Source organism: Podarcis vaucheri (assembly GCF_965113315.1).
Source record: "Podarcis vaucheri genome assembly, chromosome: 7".
Taxonomy (NCBI): domain Eukaryota; kingdom Metazoa; phylum Chordata; class Lepidosauria; order Squamata; family Lacertidae; genus Podarcis; species Podarcis vaucheri.
Genome location: NC_138765.1, coordinates 12,509,636 through 12,524,884, shown reverse-complemented (window position 1 = coordinate 12,524,884; position 15,249 = coordinate 12,509,636). Strand labels below are relative to the sequence as shown.

The 15,249-nt window shown below is 46.8% G+C and overlaps 1 protein-coding gene across 11 annotated transcripts in view; it reads right to left on the bottom strand.

Moving 5' to 3' along the window:
- The window catches only part of ARHGEF1 (Rho guanine nucleotide exchange factor 1), a 74,363-nt gene that overhangs the window by 19,221 nt on the left and 39,893 nt on the right, over positions 1 to 15,249 (bottom strand). For 8 of the 11 annotated variants that reach the window (XM_082232630.1, XM_082232636.1, XM_082232637.1 and 5 more), the window contains 9 exons: positions 12,891 to 13,040; positions 12,658 to 12,760; positions 11,956 to 11,967; positions 10,926 to 11,114; positions 7,076 to 7,260; positions 5,306 to 5,452; positions 3,261 to 3,343; positions 926 to 1,051; positions 39 to 153 (listed from right to left, as the gene is read on the bottom strand). In XM_082232630.1, the coding sequence (XP_082088756.1) occupies positions 39 to 153; positions 926 to 1,051; positions 3,261 to 3,343; positions 5,306 to 5,452; positions 7,076 to 7,260; positions 10,926 to 11,114; positions 11,956 to 11,967; positions 12,658 to 12,760; positions 12,891 to 13,040 (1,110 nt within the window). The remainder of the gene's footprint in view (positions 1 to 38; positions 154 to 925; positions 1,052 to 3,260; positions 3,344 to 5,305; positions 5,453 to 7,075; positions 7,261 to 10,925; positions 11,115 to 11,955; positions 11,968 to 12,657; positions 12,761 to 12,890; positions 13,041 to 15,249) is intronic. The other 3 variants (XM_082232640.1, XM_082232631.1, XM_082232638.1) reach the window with 2 other exon arrangements.

Genomic DNA, 15,249 nt, shown 5'->3' with positions numbered 1-15,249 from the left:
TTGTCACAGCGACCTCCATCCTCCCCACCTCTGCTCACCTGTGCATTTGGCAATGTTGTGAAGCAGCAGCGGATATTTGGTAAGCCTCTGCATCTCGATGGGGATGATGTCCTTCAGTTGCAACCGCCGGCAGCGAGGCTGACTTTCTGCTTCCTGCAGGGATGAGAGGAACACACCTGGCTGCTCACTGAGTCTGGGTAAATGGAGGAGGTACGGTGGGAAAAGCCTCCCCGGGGTCGGGGTTTTTTTTTGGACCGGTATCCAAGCTCAGTGTTTGCAAAACCAACAACTTCCCCCCCTCTTAATGGCATATACTTTTGATTAATGAAAGAATATCACCTGACTCTAACAGGGAAATATTTCACTGGGAGAAAGGGAGTAGGAACCTAGGGCTGTCTTCAACTAAGTCCTACTTAGAGTAGACCCACTGGACCTAGCATTGAATACCACCCTTAACCAGGCCTGCTAGGGTTTTTTTTTTATTAAAAAAAAACTCATCCACAAAAAGCCAAATAAAGTTACCCAAAATAATTTTTAACTGGGCACATGCTTTACGAAAATTTATTCTGTGTATGCTTAAGTCTCACACTAAAAAGAGAATTGCCTCAGAATTACCTCACAGCCTTTAAGAATTGGAAACTTAATTCATCATTTTTGTACAACATAAAAGGTTTCTTGGGATGCTCAATTGTACAGCCTATAGCAATTTTTTTCACCAGAAAGGTACATGGCCCTACCATGGAAGGAGAGGTGATTTTATAGAATCGTAGAATTGCAGAGTCGGAAGGAACCATGAGGGTCATCTAGTCCAATCCGCTGCAATGGAGGCATCTTTTGCCCCACGTGGAGCTCAAACCCACGACCCTGACATTAAGAGTCTCGTGCTCTACTGACTGAGCTATCCCCGGTCTCCAGCAGCGGTTACCTGGATGAACTGGTTAAAACGCGGCTCCTTCTTCTGCTTGGCTTTCAGCTGTTCCAGAGCAAACGACTGGCGGCTGCAGAAACGAGCCGAGATCTTCTGGAACCAGGCTCCTTCAGGACCATCAAACTGGGGGGCGGGAAAGGAGGTTGGCGAGTTGATCACACAGAGGGATCTTGCAAACCTTCGGTCCCTTTCTGATAGCTAAGATAACCTCTGCCTTGCCCCCCACTTTGCCTCTTCATACCATTTTTGGCTACTCAAGAATCACTGTGATGTACCTGGGCTGATTCACCTGCGCAGCCATTAAGTTTGGATTTGATATCCCACTTTATCACTACCCTAAGGAGTCTCAAAGCGGCTAACAATCTCCTTTTCCCTTCCTCCCCCACAACAAACGCTCTGTGAGGTGAGTGGGGCAAAGAGACTTCAGAGAAGTGTGACTAGCCCGAGGTCACCCAGCAGCTGCATGTGGAGGAGCAGGGAATCGAACCCAGTTCACCAGATCACGAGTCCATTGCTCTTAACCACCACACCACACTGGCTCATTGTGTGGCATCATCTAAGTGCTGAGCCACACAAAAGTTGTTATCCTGCCCCCCCCCACACACATCTGGGGATCTCAGGGGGAAAAGCTCTTTCTGACAGGCCCCATTCCCAACCTTTGCCTTCACTGTACAATTTAAACCACGAGTCGAGAACCTTTGTCCCTCCAGGGGAGCTGAACTACAACTCCCATCGGCCCTAGCAATCATGGCCAATAGCCAGGAGTGTTTGGAGCTGTAGTTCCCCAACCTCTGGGCGGACAAAGGTTCCCCACACCTATTTGAAACCATTCCTTCCCTGCCCCCAGTATTTTCCCTCAGAAGAGAGAAACCGAGATAAGTACAGTAACAGAGACATAATAAGATATATTTCACACATGGTCAAGAGGGCAAAGATTCCACAGGGATCGTTTAGGAGCTGTTTGAGATGTTCTTTACTCCTAATTTTATTTTTTTAAAGACCTTACGGCCCCACCCCTTGCAATATTTTTATGCTCCACCTGCCGGCTCACGGGCTATGCTTTGAGTATATCTGTATCAGAGAGTAAGATGGAGACAACTCAAGCCTTATCTATTGATTCGTTTTTTTCAAAATGCATATTTTTATTGAAAATGTAACAGAAATTTTTAAAAAAGTAACAGAGTGAGCTCACGTTAAGAATAAGAACAACCCATCAACCAGTACGTTTCCGAGCACAATTCAAAGTGTTGGTGCTGACATTTAAAGCCCTAAATGGTCTCGGCCCAGTATACCTGAAGGAGCGTCTCCACCCCCATCGTTCTGCCCGCACACTGAGGTCCAGCTCTGAGGGCCTTCTGGCTGTTCCCTCGCTACGAGAAGCCAAGTTACAGGGAACCAGGCAGAGGGCCTTCTCGGTGGTGGCGCCCGCCCTGTGGAACGCCCTCCCACCAGATGTCAAAGAGAAAAATAACTACCAAACTTTTAGAAGACATCTGAAGGCAGCCCTGTTTAGGGAAGATTTTAATGTTTAATAGGTTATTGTATTTTAGTGTTCTGCTGGAAGCCGCCCAGAGTGGCTGGGGAGACCCAGCCAGATGGGTTGGGTATAAATAATAAATTTATTATTATTATTATTATTATTATTATTATTATTATTAAACAGATGTATTAATACAAGCAGTAGAAAAATGATATCAAAATGAAATGGAAGATCGTAAGATATATGTCTGGCCACAGAGCATAACCTGTGCCTTGATTAAGGTCAAATAGGGCATTCATGGACTGATTGACTGATTGATTGATTGATTGATTGATTGATGGGTTGCATTTGCCTCCCACCTTTCCTCCAAGAAGCCCAAGGAGCCATACATAATTCTCCTCCCCCCCCCCCCATTTTATCCTCACAACAACCCTTTGAAGGAGATTACGCTGAGGGTGACCGATTGGGCCGAAGATCACGCAGGGAGCTCCCTGACAGACTGGGGATTTGTACCCCAATCTCCCTGGTCTTGACTACCACACCGTCTCGCTGAACTGGAGGAGAGCTTTGAGCTTACACAGCTCATACCCAATCTGCTAACATCAGCTCTGTGGGCGGCAAGGATCCCGTTTCATCAAAACGAAGCCCTGATCTGACCTCATGCTCTTCGTTCTTCCCTCAGCCGGCATGCTTCAGTCTGTTCCACTCCTCATCCATGAACCACGGCCCTGCCTGAACTTTTGATCCCTGCTCCAAAGCCTTTTAATTTCTCAGGAAGACCCCCACCCCCGGCAACGCTGCCCTCCGTCCCTCAAAATACTGGTCCAAGATGGCCTCCCCCACCCCCCTTACCCGAGCCAGCAAAGTGTTCCCGATTTCAGAAACAAGGGAATTGTTTTCCTCCCTCAGCTTCTTCAAGCTCTCCAGAAACACCTCTGAGAAGAGAAAAAGAAACAGAGAGAGACACTGGTTGAGGAAAAAAAACAGCACAACGACCTCCTCTCCTCAAGGAAATTCTCATTTACTGAGTGTTAACCAGCTCATACGCTGAAGGAACCAGCATAAGTGGGAAGTCCCTACAGGCTCAAAGACCCTTCTCCACTCGCCCAGGCCTTGTTCCTTGTTCCACGGTATGTGGGTGCTCACAACGGAAACACATAGCCAAGGACTGAATGTACTACTTTAAAAGAGAATGTAATGAATCATAGAATCATAGAATCATAGAGTTGGAAGAGACCACAAGGGCCATCGAGTCCAACCCCCTGCCAAGCAGGAAACACCATCAGAGCACTCCTGACATATGGTTGTCAAGCCTCTGCTTAAAGACCTCCAAAGTAGGAGACTCCACCACACTCCTTGGCAGCAAATTCCACTGTCCAACAGCTCTTACTGTCTGGAAGTTCTTCCTAATGTTTAGGTGGAATCTTCTTTCTTGTAGTTTGGATCCATTGCTCCGTGTCCGCTTCTCCGGAGCAGCAGAAAACAACCTTTCTCTCTCCTCTATGTGACATCCTTTGATATATTTGAACATGGCTATCATATCACCCCTTAACCTCCTCTTCTCCAGGCTAAACATGCCCAGCTCCCTTAGCCGTTCCTCATAAGGCATCGTTTCCAGGCCTTTGACCATTTTGGTTGCCCTCCTCTGGACACGTTCCAGTTTGTCAGTGTCCTTCTTGAACTGTGGTGCCCAGAACTGGACACAGTACTCCAGGTGAGGTCTGACCAGAGCAGAATACAGTGGCACTATTACTTCCCTTGAAAATGGTTTATCGCTGGTATCTAACACCTGCCAAACTAGCAAAAATGTATAGGACGAGTAGTAAAATGTAAAGAAATGTAAAGAAAAGGATGATTTTTACCACATGTGGTGGACATGTGGTAAAATGAAAGAGTTTGGGGAATCGATCCAGAATGAATTAAAAAAGATGCTTAAATATACATTCCCAAAAAAGCCTGAAGACTATTGCTAGGTTTGACAGGAGAGGATATTAAGAAGATGGACAAAAGATTATATATGTACGCTACGACAGCTGCCGGAGTTTTGATAGCCCAAAAATGAGAAACACATGAGATACCAACTGTGAAGGAGTACGCGGAATTAGCAAAACTGACCCATGGGATTCGTAGTCAGGAGGAAACAAAGTGCCAAAAAGAATGGAGTAAATTTGTGGTCTATATAAGTGAGAACTGTAGAAATTTGAAGACGTTAGCAGGACTGAAATAAATCTTACGTCATGGTTTAGTTATTATTAAGGAACTGTGGATTAGGGATTGGAATAAGAAAACCTGCGGAAGGGAAGAGGAAAGTTAACTGCTCTACGGAGCGTAAAGTAAGGCAGATGTAAAAAGATTTGAAATATTTGTGTATTTTGTTGGTGGTGGTGTATTTGAAATAAGGTAAAGGTAAAGGGACCCCTGACTGTTAGGTCCAGTCGTGACCAACTCTGGGGTTGCAGCGCTCATCTCGCTTTATTGGCCGAGGGAGCCGGCGTACAGCTTCCGGGTCATGTGGCCAGCAGGACTAAGCCGCTTCTGGCGAACAAGAGCAGAGCACGGAAACACCGTTTACCTTCCCGTCAGAGCGGTACCTGTTTATCTACTTGCACTTTGACGTGCTTTCGAACTGCTAGGTTGGCAGGAGCTGGGACCGAGCAACGGGAGCTCACCCTGTCGCGGGGATTCGAACCGCCAACCTTCTGATCGGCAAGTCCTAGGCTCTGTGGTTTAACCCACAGCGCCACCTGCGTATTTGAAATGAAAACTTAATAAAAAGCATTTACAAAAAAAAGAAAGAAACACATAGCCAAGGAACTGCAGCTATTTCAGGAAAATAAACCTGGCCTGTGTGTGTGTTTCTGGTAGATTGCCTCGGCTGTGCCTCTTCATGCACTCACTGTGTTCATCAATCAAGTCCTCCAAGCTGGGGAAGATGTTGGCCAGTTCCTTGTAAATGAAGTGCTCCTCAGCCAGCAGAGGTTGGTAGAAGACCTCCAGCAGCACCCGTAACATGCGCAGGTGGGCGTGTTCCGTGATGAACAGCTCTGTGGGAGAAAAGGGCAGAGGGAATGTCAGGGCAGGTGTCCTCTGCCCGTAGCGCAGGTGTGTGGGGAACCCTTTCCAACCTTGGGCGGAATAATGAATATAAAGTAGTTTTTTCACTCCCACACAAACCTCTTTCTAGCCTTTTCCCCAAGCAAGCCAGCCTTTTTATTTCCTTTTAATTAACGCACCGCCCTTCATCCAAGGATCACAGTATTCAAGGGCATATTCCAGCAAGGCAAAAGCACTCGAGGAGGGGCGAGTGGCTCAGGAGGGGGCGTGGCCTAGGGAGATTCCCAAGGGCCAGACAGAGATGGCTTGAGGGCCACATTTGACACCCCAGGCCTGAGGTTCCCCATCCATGCTGTACGGTCTATTCTGCCCGGACACTGAGGTCCAGCACCGAGGGCCTTCTGGTGGTTCCCTCACTGCGAGAAGCCAAGTTACAGGGAACCAGATACACGGCCTTTTCGGTAGTGGCGCCCTCCCTGTGGAACGCCCTCCCACCAGATGCCAAAGAGAACAACAACTACCAGACTTTTAGAAGACTTCTGAAGGCAGCCCTCTTAAGGAAGCTTTTAATGTTTAACAGACTACTGTATTTTAATACTTTGTTGGTAGCCGCCCAGAGTGGCTGGGGAAACCCAGCCAGATGGGCAGGGTATAAACAATATATTATTATTATTATTATTATTATTATTATTATTATTATTATTATTATTATTATTGCAATTTAGATATTAATGTGCATGAGAGATAAACGGGAGGCATGTCAAAGAAAAGAAAGCAGGGGTTGCAAGTACCGCACTGGTGTCGATGGGGTGGGTGTGTCACACTTATAATTTCTCTTAAAAGGAATAAAGCAAGTTTCTAGTCCTGCTGAAACAGGGACAATTCAGTTATTCAAAATATCTGCATCCCGCCTTCCACCCACAAGGAACGGGACAGCTAAATTTAAAACAACAAATCCGTTAAGGCAAAGCCTAGCGCAGATAAAATTTACAGTTAACACCCATCACAAAACTGCAGAGCAACGTCAATAAAGACCCTGGGGGAACGCTGACAACTGAGTGAGCAAGCAACTGTTTTTAAAGTTATGTGGCATAACTGAAATTGGACTGGAATTACATATTAAGCGGCAACCTTTCCTCATAGGGAGAATTCCCCATCACAGCTAAAGAAAAGCGTACCGTATTTTCCGCTCTATAAGACGCACCAGACCATAAGACGCACCCAGTTTTTGGAGGAGGAAAACAAGAAAAAAAATATTCTGAATCCCAGAAGCCAGAACAGCAAGAGGGATCGCTGTGCAGTGAAAGCAGCAATCCCTCTTGCTGTTCTGGCTTCTGGGATAGCTGCGCAGCCTGCATTCGCTCCATAAGATGCACACACATTTCCCCTTGCTTTTTAGGAGGGAAAAAGTGAGTCTTATAGAGCGAAAAATACGGTATATCACTCTTAGAATCATAGAATTGTGGCGCAAGGGTCATCTAGTCCAACCCCCAATGTTTTGCTTTGTGCTCAGTTCCACCTTGCTCCCACCTTCCCTTGACTTGTCTGTTTTTCCAGCCCCAACCGATGCTGTTCTGAAGTGGGAAACCCGGGGGTAAGAGCAAGCTACGTACCATTGATGACCTCTTGCCGCTTCACTTCGCTTTTCTTCAGCCTGAGGAGGGTGTCGTTGGGGACGAGCTCCCGCCAGTTGGGCGGGTCAAGCTCCAGTTCCGAAACACGCGGCTCAGTCTCCTCAGACTGGGGATGCAGAAAGGACGGCGGGGGCTCCCCTACCCCGGCCCCTCCGGGCTCCAGACTGCCGAGAGAGAGAGAGGAAGACACAGAAAGTGAGGGCAGGCCAGAGCAACGAGTTAAGCATTGTCAGGGGCCCAGCCCAAAGCACTCCGGCAATTTGCAGTTCTCACAAAACTACAATTCCCGTGGCTCCTAGGGCGAAGCCATAATGGTTAAACCTCTTTCTACATTTCCAGCATAGCTGTATCGCAAAATGGCGGGTACAGAACTTCCTCCCACCTGAGGATCATAGCTGTCAACGTTTCCCTTTTTTAAAGGAAAATTCCCTTATTCCGAATAGGATTCCTCGCAAGAAAAGGGAAAAGTTGACAGCTATGCTGAGGATTTCCCTTCTGCCAAAAAGCTACGTGACAGAGAAATCGGTAAGGACACATTCACAGAGCTCAAAAAGCACCTCCTTTTCATGTCTTATCCCACCAGATCCAAGTCTTTTATTTTAATTTTTAATCCCTCTTCAGAAGTTACAAAATTGTCAAGATCAGAGGGAGAGTTGACGCAATTCTCCTCCTTTGCAGCCTCTTCCTTCCCACTGAATAAATCCCATCGTGCTAAGGAATCTGTTGTTGCAACTCCTCCAAAAACAAGATGGAATTGATCAGTTTCTTTCTCTGAGGGTAGAAAGGAAATAAAGATTTAAAAGATCTTGATGTCTAGGGTTGTTCTGCTGCACTGAGTAAAGCAGCCCTTTCCCAAAGAGAGCATCTCAACTGATGGTGCTCTGCAGCCACTTTTGATATTTTGAATCACTACAAGTTTGTATTGTATTGTTTGCTGAATTTGTTTTGTTTTCTCCTTACAGTGGTGCCCCGCAAGACGAATGCCTCGCAAGACGGAAAACTCACTAGACGAAAGAGTTTTCCGTTTTGGAGGTGCTTCGCAAAACGAATCTCCTATGGGCTTGCTTCGCAAGACGACAATGTCTTGCGAGTTCCTGCTGGTTTCCCCCCCCCTTTCCTCCCCCTTTTCTAAGCCGCTAAGCCGCTTATCAGCTGATCCGATCAGCAGATAAGCCGCTAAAAGCAGCTAAAAGCCGCTAATAGCGCTAAGCCGCTTATCAGCTGATCCGATCAGCAGATAAGCCGCTAAAAGCAGCTAAAAGCCGCTAATAGCGCTAAGCCGCTTATCGGCTGATCCGATCAGCAGATAAGTCGCTAAAAGCAGCTAAAAGCTGCTAATAGCGCTAAGCCGCTTATCAGCTGATCCGATCAGCAGATAAGCCGCTAAAAGCCGCTAAAAGCGCTAATAGCGCTAATCCTTCAATGGGCTTGCTTCACAAGACGAAAAAAACTGCTAGACGAATAGAATCACAGAACGGATTCTTTTCGTCTTGCGAGGCACCACTGTATTTACATGTTAAAATAATAAAAAATTTAAACACTGTTCTTATTTTGAGCCACTTTGAGCTCAACATTGCTGCTGGAAAAGCAGAATACAAATATTAAATCAAACCACCCGCCCAAGTAATCGTTATTTATATTTTCCATAGACATCTTCAATTCACCAAATGCTTTTTAATTCTTTTGAGTGTTTTCTCCACTGGCATTTTACCACTGGGCAAACTAGCAGGAGAATTTGCCAGAAGATGTAGAAAGGACCAAATGTTTTGTTTGTTGGGTTTCCAACTTTTTTTAAAGCTAGGGGTAGTCTCCACCAGTGGCTGTTAGTTATGATGGTTAAATCAAATCTCTCCAGACGGAACTGTATTTACCTCTCGTAAGCACGAGTTGGGAAGCGGTAGTTTCCGGTTAAATTACAGCTGTAAAAACCAGTTATAGTTTACAATTTCCCATGGGAAGCTTGAAAAAGAAAGTGTGGATTATTCGGGAGAATAGAACTATTTTGGTCCTCCTGGGCAGAACACATAGTTGGCTAGAGTGGCAGTTTCAAAGTCTACATCCTCCCTCGCTCAGAGGTTCTTAAAGTGTGGTCCGTGGACAATGGGTGGTCCACAAGCTCTGCACAGATGGTCCACAGAAATATTGTGGAAAAGTTGAGAATCTCTCCATTTGTCTCTGTGCTTCAGTAATTCTTTCCCCAACCATGGAAACAGAGGCCATTTTGATCAGACTACTGAACAGACCAACAAAGTGGCCTATGATTTTCATAATAAGGCACAGCACTGGCATAGCCCATTAATTAATTAAAAAAAACACCAGTTAAAGGGGGCTTTCCTAGCAGCTTAGCCTAGGGACCACAATTTCCATAATAAAGAACTGGTTTCAAGTGTGAAGCTGGTTTTGATGAAGAAGTGTTATAAAAATATGAGTTCTGTGTGTGCTTGGATTTGTCGAAAAAACAAGTTTATTAAGTGGTCCCAGAAATGTTCAAGTGGTAAAAAAAGAAGAAAAACTGAGACCCTCTGCCCTAGTTCAACAGCAGGGGATATAGGATAAAGGTACTTCTTGCCCTCTTGGCACTGTGGCAAAAGGAGAGAAACAAACTGCTGTAGTTTACTTTTCTCTGAAGCAGTCCATGTGTGGAGCTGGAGTACTTCAACCCTGCGGTTAGCTGCAGTGCTTGAAAATTCTCCAGGCGCCAGGCGTGTTTTGCTATTGGGGTGTGTCCAATTGCGACCACGTGGAGATTTCTGGGCACCAGGTTGGCGACTGACACCTCCATCACGCCAGCTGACGCATGTGCTGCAAAAGACACGGGTCTTGTGCTGCTGCGTGAATCATGGGCTGGGCATCTTAGTCCTCCATCATCACATGAAGGAAAGTAAGGGCCAGGCTGAGTACAGATATATCCGAATGTGCCGCAGCCTTGCCGCAAACGGAACTCACAGACCACAGTTTAAAAACCTCCACAGTTAACACCATTTCCATTTCCACTGTGTGCAATTCTCTTTCTTGCATATTGGGACCAACAAAGTGCTGTAATAATAAGCTACAGTCAAGCGACGTAACCGAGATTAAATAGAATCATAAGAGCCCAACCCTCTGGCGAATAGACACATACCACTGTGGCGAAGGTTGATTAGGTTTAGGGTGCCATTCAGCTGATCTACCGGAGTTTCCCTTCCTTTTTATTTTATTTATTATAATTATTTATTAGTTTTTTAACATATCATTTTCAACTGTAATTAAACATGCTTTTACATCTTATTCAAATTTTTGACTTCCATCAATCCTGTTTGAAAATTTTCCAATCTAATCTCTCAGTATGCATTTCATATCTTCCCCTTTAGATTTCAAACTCATAACCAATATCTCTATCTTTTTCTACTTTGTAACACTTTGTATATTTCTCCTTACAAAACTTATTGTAGTCCTACTTGCATAATTTGTTGATTACAGTTGCTCTTCAAATAATTCATATACTTCTTCCAATCTTCTTTAAATCTCTGGTCCCGCAGGTTTCGAATCCTTCCTGTCATTTTGTCCAATTCTACCTGAGTTTTCAACAATGGTTAGCGGGGGGTGATGGTAGATTTCTCCCACGCTAACCATTGTTGGAAACTCAGGTAGAATTGATCTACCTCAGTTTCCAACACTGGTTAGCGGGGGAGAAAACTACCATCACCCCAGCATTTAGTGCAGGAGGTAAACAAGAGCAATGCTGGAATGGGGTTTGCAAAGGCTTGAAACTTGGCTCCTGGTGTGGGCGCCCCATGTCCGTCCCCTCCTGGGGGGTGGATCTCCAGAGGGGGAGAATCTCTTCACCTACTTGCGACTCCCCTGCTTATGCCGAGCCTGTTCTAGGGACTGCTTCTCCTCCATCTCATTGGCACGGGCAGCGGCCTCGACGTCCACGTCGCTCCGCGATCGTGGCTGCTTGCCCTTGGCTGAGCCGCGCAGAGACCGCTTCCGCTCGTATACCCGCAGGCTCTCAGAGCGGCCTAGCTTTGCTGACAGCCTGGCAAAGGGGTGGGCAGGCAGGCAGGCAAGACGGAGCCGGATGGGGGCCACAGACACACACCAAAAAAGACGCAGGCGGGGGGGGGGAGCCGTTGGGTTGGACGAGCCGAATTTGGAGAGGAAGGAGGGCGGTGGAATGAGCCACGGGACACGGGAGGGCCACGGACCAATCACGAGAGACGGCGGGGCGGGGCGTAGCGCGCCGTACACCAGTGGGAAAGGAGACGGCGGAGGGTCACAACCAATAAGTGAACGAGCCAAGCAAGCACCCAATTGGGTAGCAGAGGAAAACAGACACCAGCACATGCGGCAGTGGAAAGACAAGGGAAGAGAAAGGGGGAAAAGTTAGAATCCCAGAACCAGTAAGAGATCCATGCACCAGAACAGGGGAGAGTGGGGAGACGCTCCGGGCACAGGCAGAATTCCCCGTGCTGCCATGCAAAGTTTTGATGTGATGCCTCAGAGAACAGGTGCAGTCCCTAAAGAAGATGCAACTTCAAAAGGAACCCTGTTTCTTGTGAGGGACAACACCCCACACCGCTAGCGTTACTGGGGCCAGGGAAGAGGGCTCAGAACCTGCTGCAATAACCCCCAAGTTCACCGCTGGGTGCCCACAAGGGAGGGGTCACTGAGCCAATTAGCCCCCCTCCCAGCCACCCCTAAACAAACATCGTACGGCGCCCCGCTTCGCAAGCAACGGACTTGGCGAGAGGGGCACCACCGTTCTAACCAGGCAGCTTTGGATAACAAGGTCATACTTAACTCGGCTCGCGTGTCTTTCCCTGAGGAAGGAATTCATGCAAAGGGTGAGGGAATGTGTGTGAGAGGAAGCCACCAACCTTTTTCGCCTTCTAGAAGGGAAGAACAGAATATAGAAGGGTGATTTGGTTAACACTGAAAGGAGAGACAGAGAGAGAGAAAAGAGAGACAGAGAGAAATAGAGGGAAGGAATGCTATCCTCATTTTATTTTATTTTTTAAATGGAAGCTATGAGAGAAGAGGGTCTTTTTAAAAACAAAAAACCCATCTTTACATACAAACACCAGAGAACCTGGATGAGAGCGAATGAAGGAATACTGTTCCCTGAGAAGGGAAGAGCCAAGGAATCAAGTGACAACAGGACTGTGGAGATATCACAAGATTTCCCTCTCTGTGCTTAGGCAAGACCCCCGTATCTTTACTCCAGATTAAACAGACTAGAGCAGGGAATCGGGAAATTCATGGCTTCTCAGATGTCGCTGGATCCCAACTCCCATCAGCCTGAGCCAGCAAGACGGCTCTGGCTGGGGTATAAATAAATTATTATTATTATTATTATTATTATTATTATTATTGCTGCAGTCCAAGCCATCTGGAAGGGCACAGCTTTCCCCAGCCTTAGACTAGCACACCCAACAACTGTCTGCGTAGTCAGGCAGAGCACCACCAAACCACACACAAATAAGCATTCAAAAGAGGGGAGAGGGTGTGGGATTTCTTATCTCTCCCCCGCCTTTCCCCCAAATCTTCCCTTGAGTTTCCCAAAACGGTGCCCCTCTCACCTTTCGTTTTCTGGGCCATCTTCAGCTGGGAGCTGCTCCCCAGCCAGGGGCTGTTCTGTAACCGGGGAGTCTGAGGCGTCAGTTGAAACCTGACTGTCGGCACCTAGAGTTGGCAAAGGGAGGGCAAGAGACATCAGGGGGGGTGAGAATGGCCCAAACACCTTCGCCCGTCCCCTTTTTAGAGTTCTCGCCCCCAGCTCCTCCACCCTCAGCCTCACCCGGTGATCTCTCACCCTGCTCTCTGTCACTGCCCTCCCCAGGAGGGGGGTGAACAGTGACGGACACTCCCGCAGGATCCGACCCCGAAAAGCTTCCCTTCATCCGCCCTGGGCCTCCCTCCAATTGCTTTCCTTTCCTGTCCGAGGCCGGTGCCTTATCAGCTGCTGTAAAGGAGACAAAAACACAGGGGGGAGGGAGGGAATAAGCTTTAGAAGACACAGAGTCCTTGCATATAGCGCTCCCTAATCGCTTTAAACGCACGGTTCTCCTCCCTAGACTTCCCCCACTTCTGAAGGCTTGTGCACATACCAAACCGCTCCCCATTTCAGATGCTGGATGGAGAAGCAAGGGTGCCATTTAAGCTCTGGGTAGTTTCCCATAAGGCACCAGGGCCATAGCTCAGTGGGAGGGCATCTGACTTGCATGCGGAAGGTGCCCGGTTCAATCCCTGCCTAAATCCCTGGAGAACCACTGCCAGTGATAGGCTATTTCAGTGGGATGGTGCAGTAAATACCTCAAATCAGGTTTCCCCAAACTTGGGTCTCCAGCTGTTTTTGGACTACAATCCCCATCATCCCTGACCACTGGTCCTGCTAGCCAGGGATGATGGGAGTTGTGGTCCAAAAACAGCTGGAGACCCAAATTTGGGAGACACTGGTGTAGAAGATCCTGAGTTGGCCATGTCAGAGGCCTGACTCACAGTTGGGACCACAAGTGTCATCCAGTCCAACCCCTTGCAATGCAAGAATCTTTCCCCCAGTGTGGGGCTCGGACCCATGACTCTGAGGTTAAGAGTCTCATGCTCTACTGACTGAGCCATCCTACCACAAAAGTTACTGGGCAGAGAGTCTGATGTTTTCCAGGTGGCTTGCCATGATCAAGCAGACCAGGCCATTATCAGCCTTTTGTTTCTTCAATACAGTGGTGCCTCGCAAGACGAAATTAATCTGTTGCGCGAGTCTCTTCGTCTAGCGGTTTTTTCGTCTTGCGAAGCAACCCTATTAGCGGCTTAGCGCTATTAGCGGTTTAGCAGCTATTAAAGGCTTAGCGGCTAAAAGGCTATTAGCGGCTTAGAAAAAGGGGGGGAAAGCGAAAAAAATCGCAAGACTCGCAAGACTTTTTCGTTTTGCGAAGCAAGCCCACAGGGAAATTCGTCTTGCGAAGCGCATCGAAAAACGGAAAACCCTTTCGTCTAGCGGGTTTTTCGTCTTGCGAGGCATTCGTCTTGCGGGGCACCACTGTAATCCTCAATAATAGCTGGCATTATTTGCCAGCCCTTGCTAAATGTATGAATTTATGGCTTTGCTCAAATCTTAACCCTTCACTGAATGCAGAGGTTATGAGGGTCTGCCCCAGTGAATAATAATAATAATAATAGTTTTTTATTATTTATACCCCGCCCATCTGGCTGGGTTTCCCCAGCCACTCCAGGCAGCTCCCAACAGAATATTAAAAACACGATAAAACATCAAACATTAAAAACTTCCCTAAACAGGGCTGCCTTCAGATGTCTTCTAAAAGTAAGAGGCTTTTTAGGATTATTTGTTTTTGTGACTGTGTGGAACCCAGTTCAGCTACTGATTGATTTTGTGACTGTGGAAATGGATAAAAGCTCCCCATCCAAATAATGACTATCATAAGTGCAGGTAAGGAAAAAAATTAATTTTAATTTTTATCATTTGCAATACTGTTTTATTTATTTTATAGTATTGCTTCCATTTTACGGATTAATGGTCTCATTAGATAGTAAAATTCATTGCTTAAATTACTGTTTTAGGGGTTGTTTTTTAAAAGTCTGGAATGGATGGATCTGTTTTGCATTACTTTCTATGGGAAAGCGCGCCTTTGTTTTGGAACGCTTTGGTTTTGGAACGGACTTCCGGAATTGATTAAGTTTAAGAACCAAAGCACTACCACTGTACAGTAATTACCAAACAAAAATGAGTGTGAAGATTGAGCATCATTGAGCCTGTGTCATCAGAATGATAGAATAGGGTATTGTGGACTTAGTACAGTGGTACCTCGGGTTAAGAACTTAATTCGTTCCGGAGATCCATTCTTAACCTGAAACTGTTCTTAACCTGAGGTACTACTTTAGCTAATGGGGCCTCCCGCTGCCGCCGCCGCGCAATTTCTGTTCTCATCCTGAATCAAAGTTCTTAACCTGAGGTACTACAGTGGTACCTCAGGTTACATACACTTCAGGTGACATACGCTTCAGGTTACAGACTCCGCTAACCCAGAAATAGTGCTCGGGTTAAGAACTTTGCTTCAGGGTGAGAACAGAAATCGTGCTCTGGTGGCGCGGCAGCAGCAGGAGGCCCCATTAGCTAAAGTGGTGCTTCAGGTTAAGAACAGTTTCAGGTTAAGAAC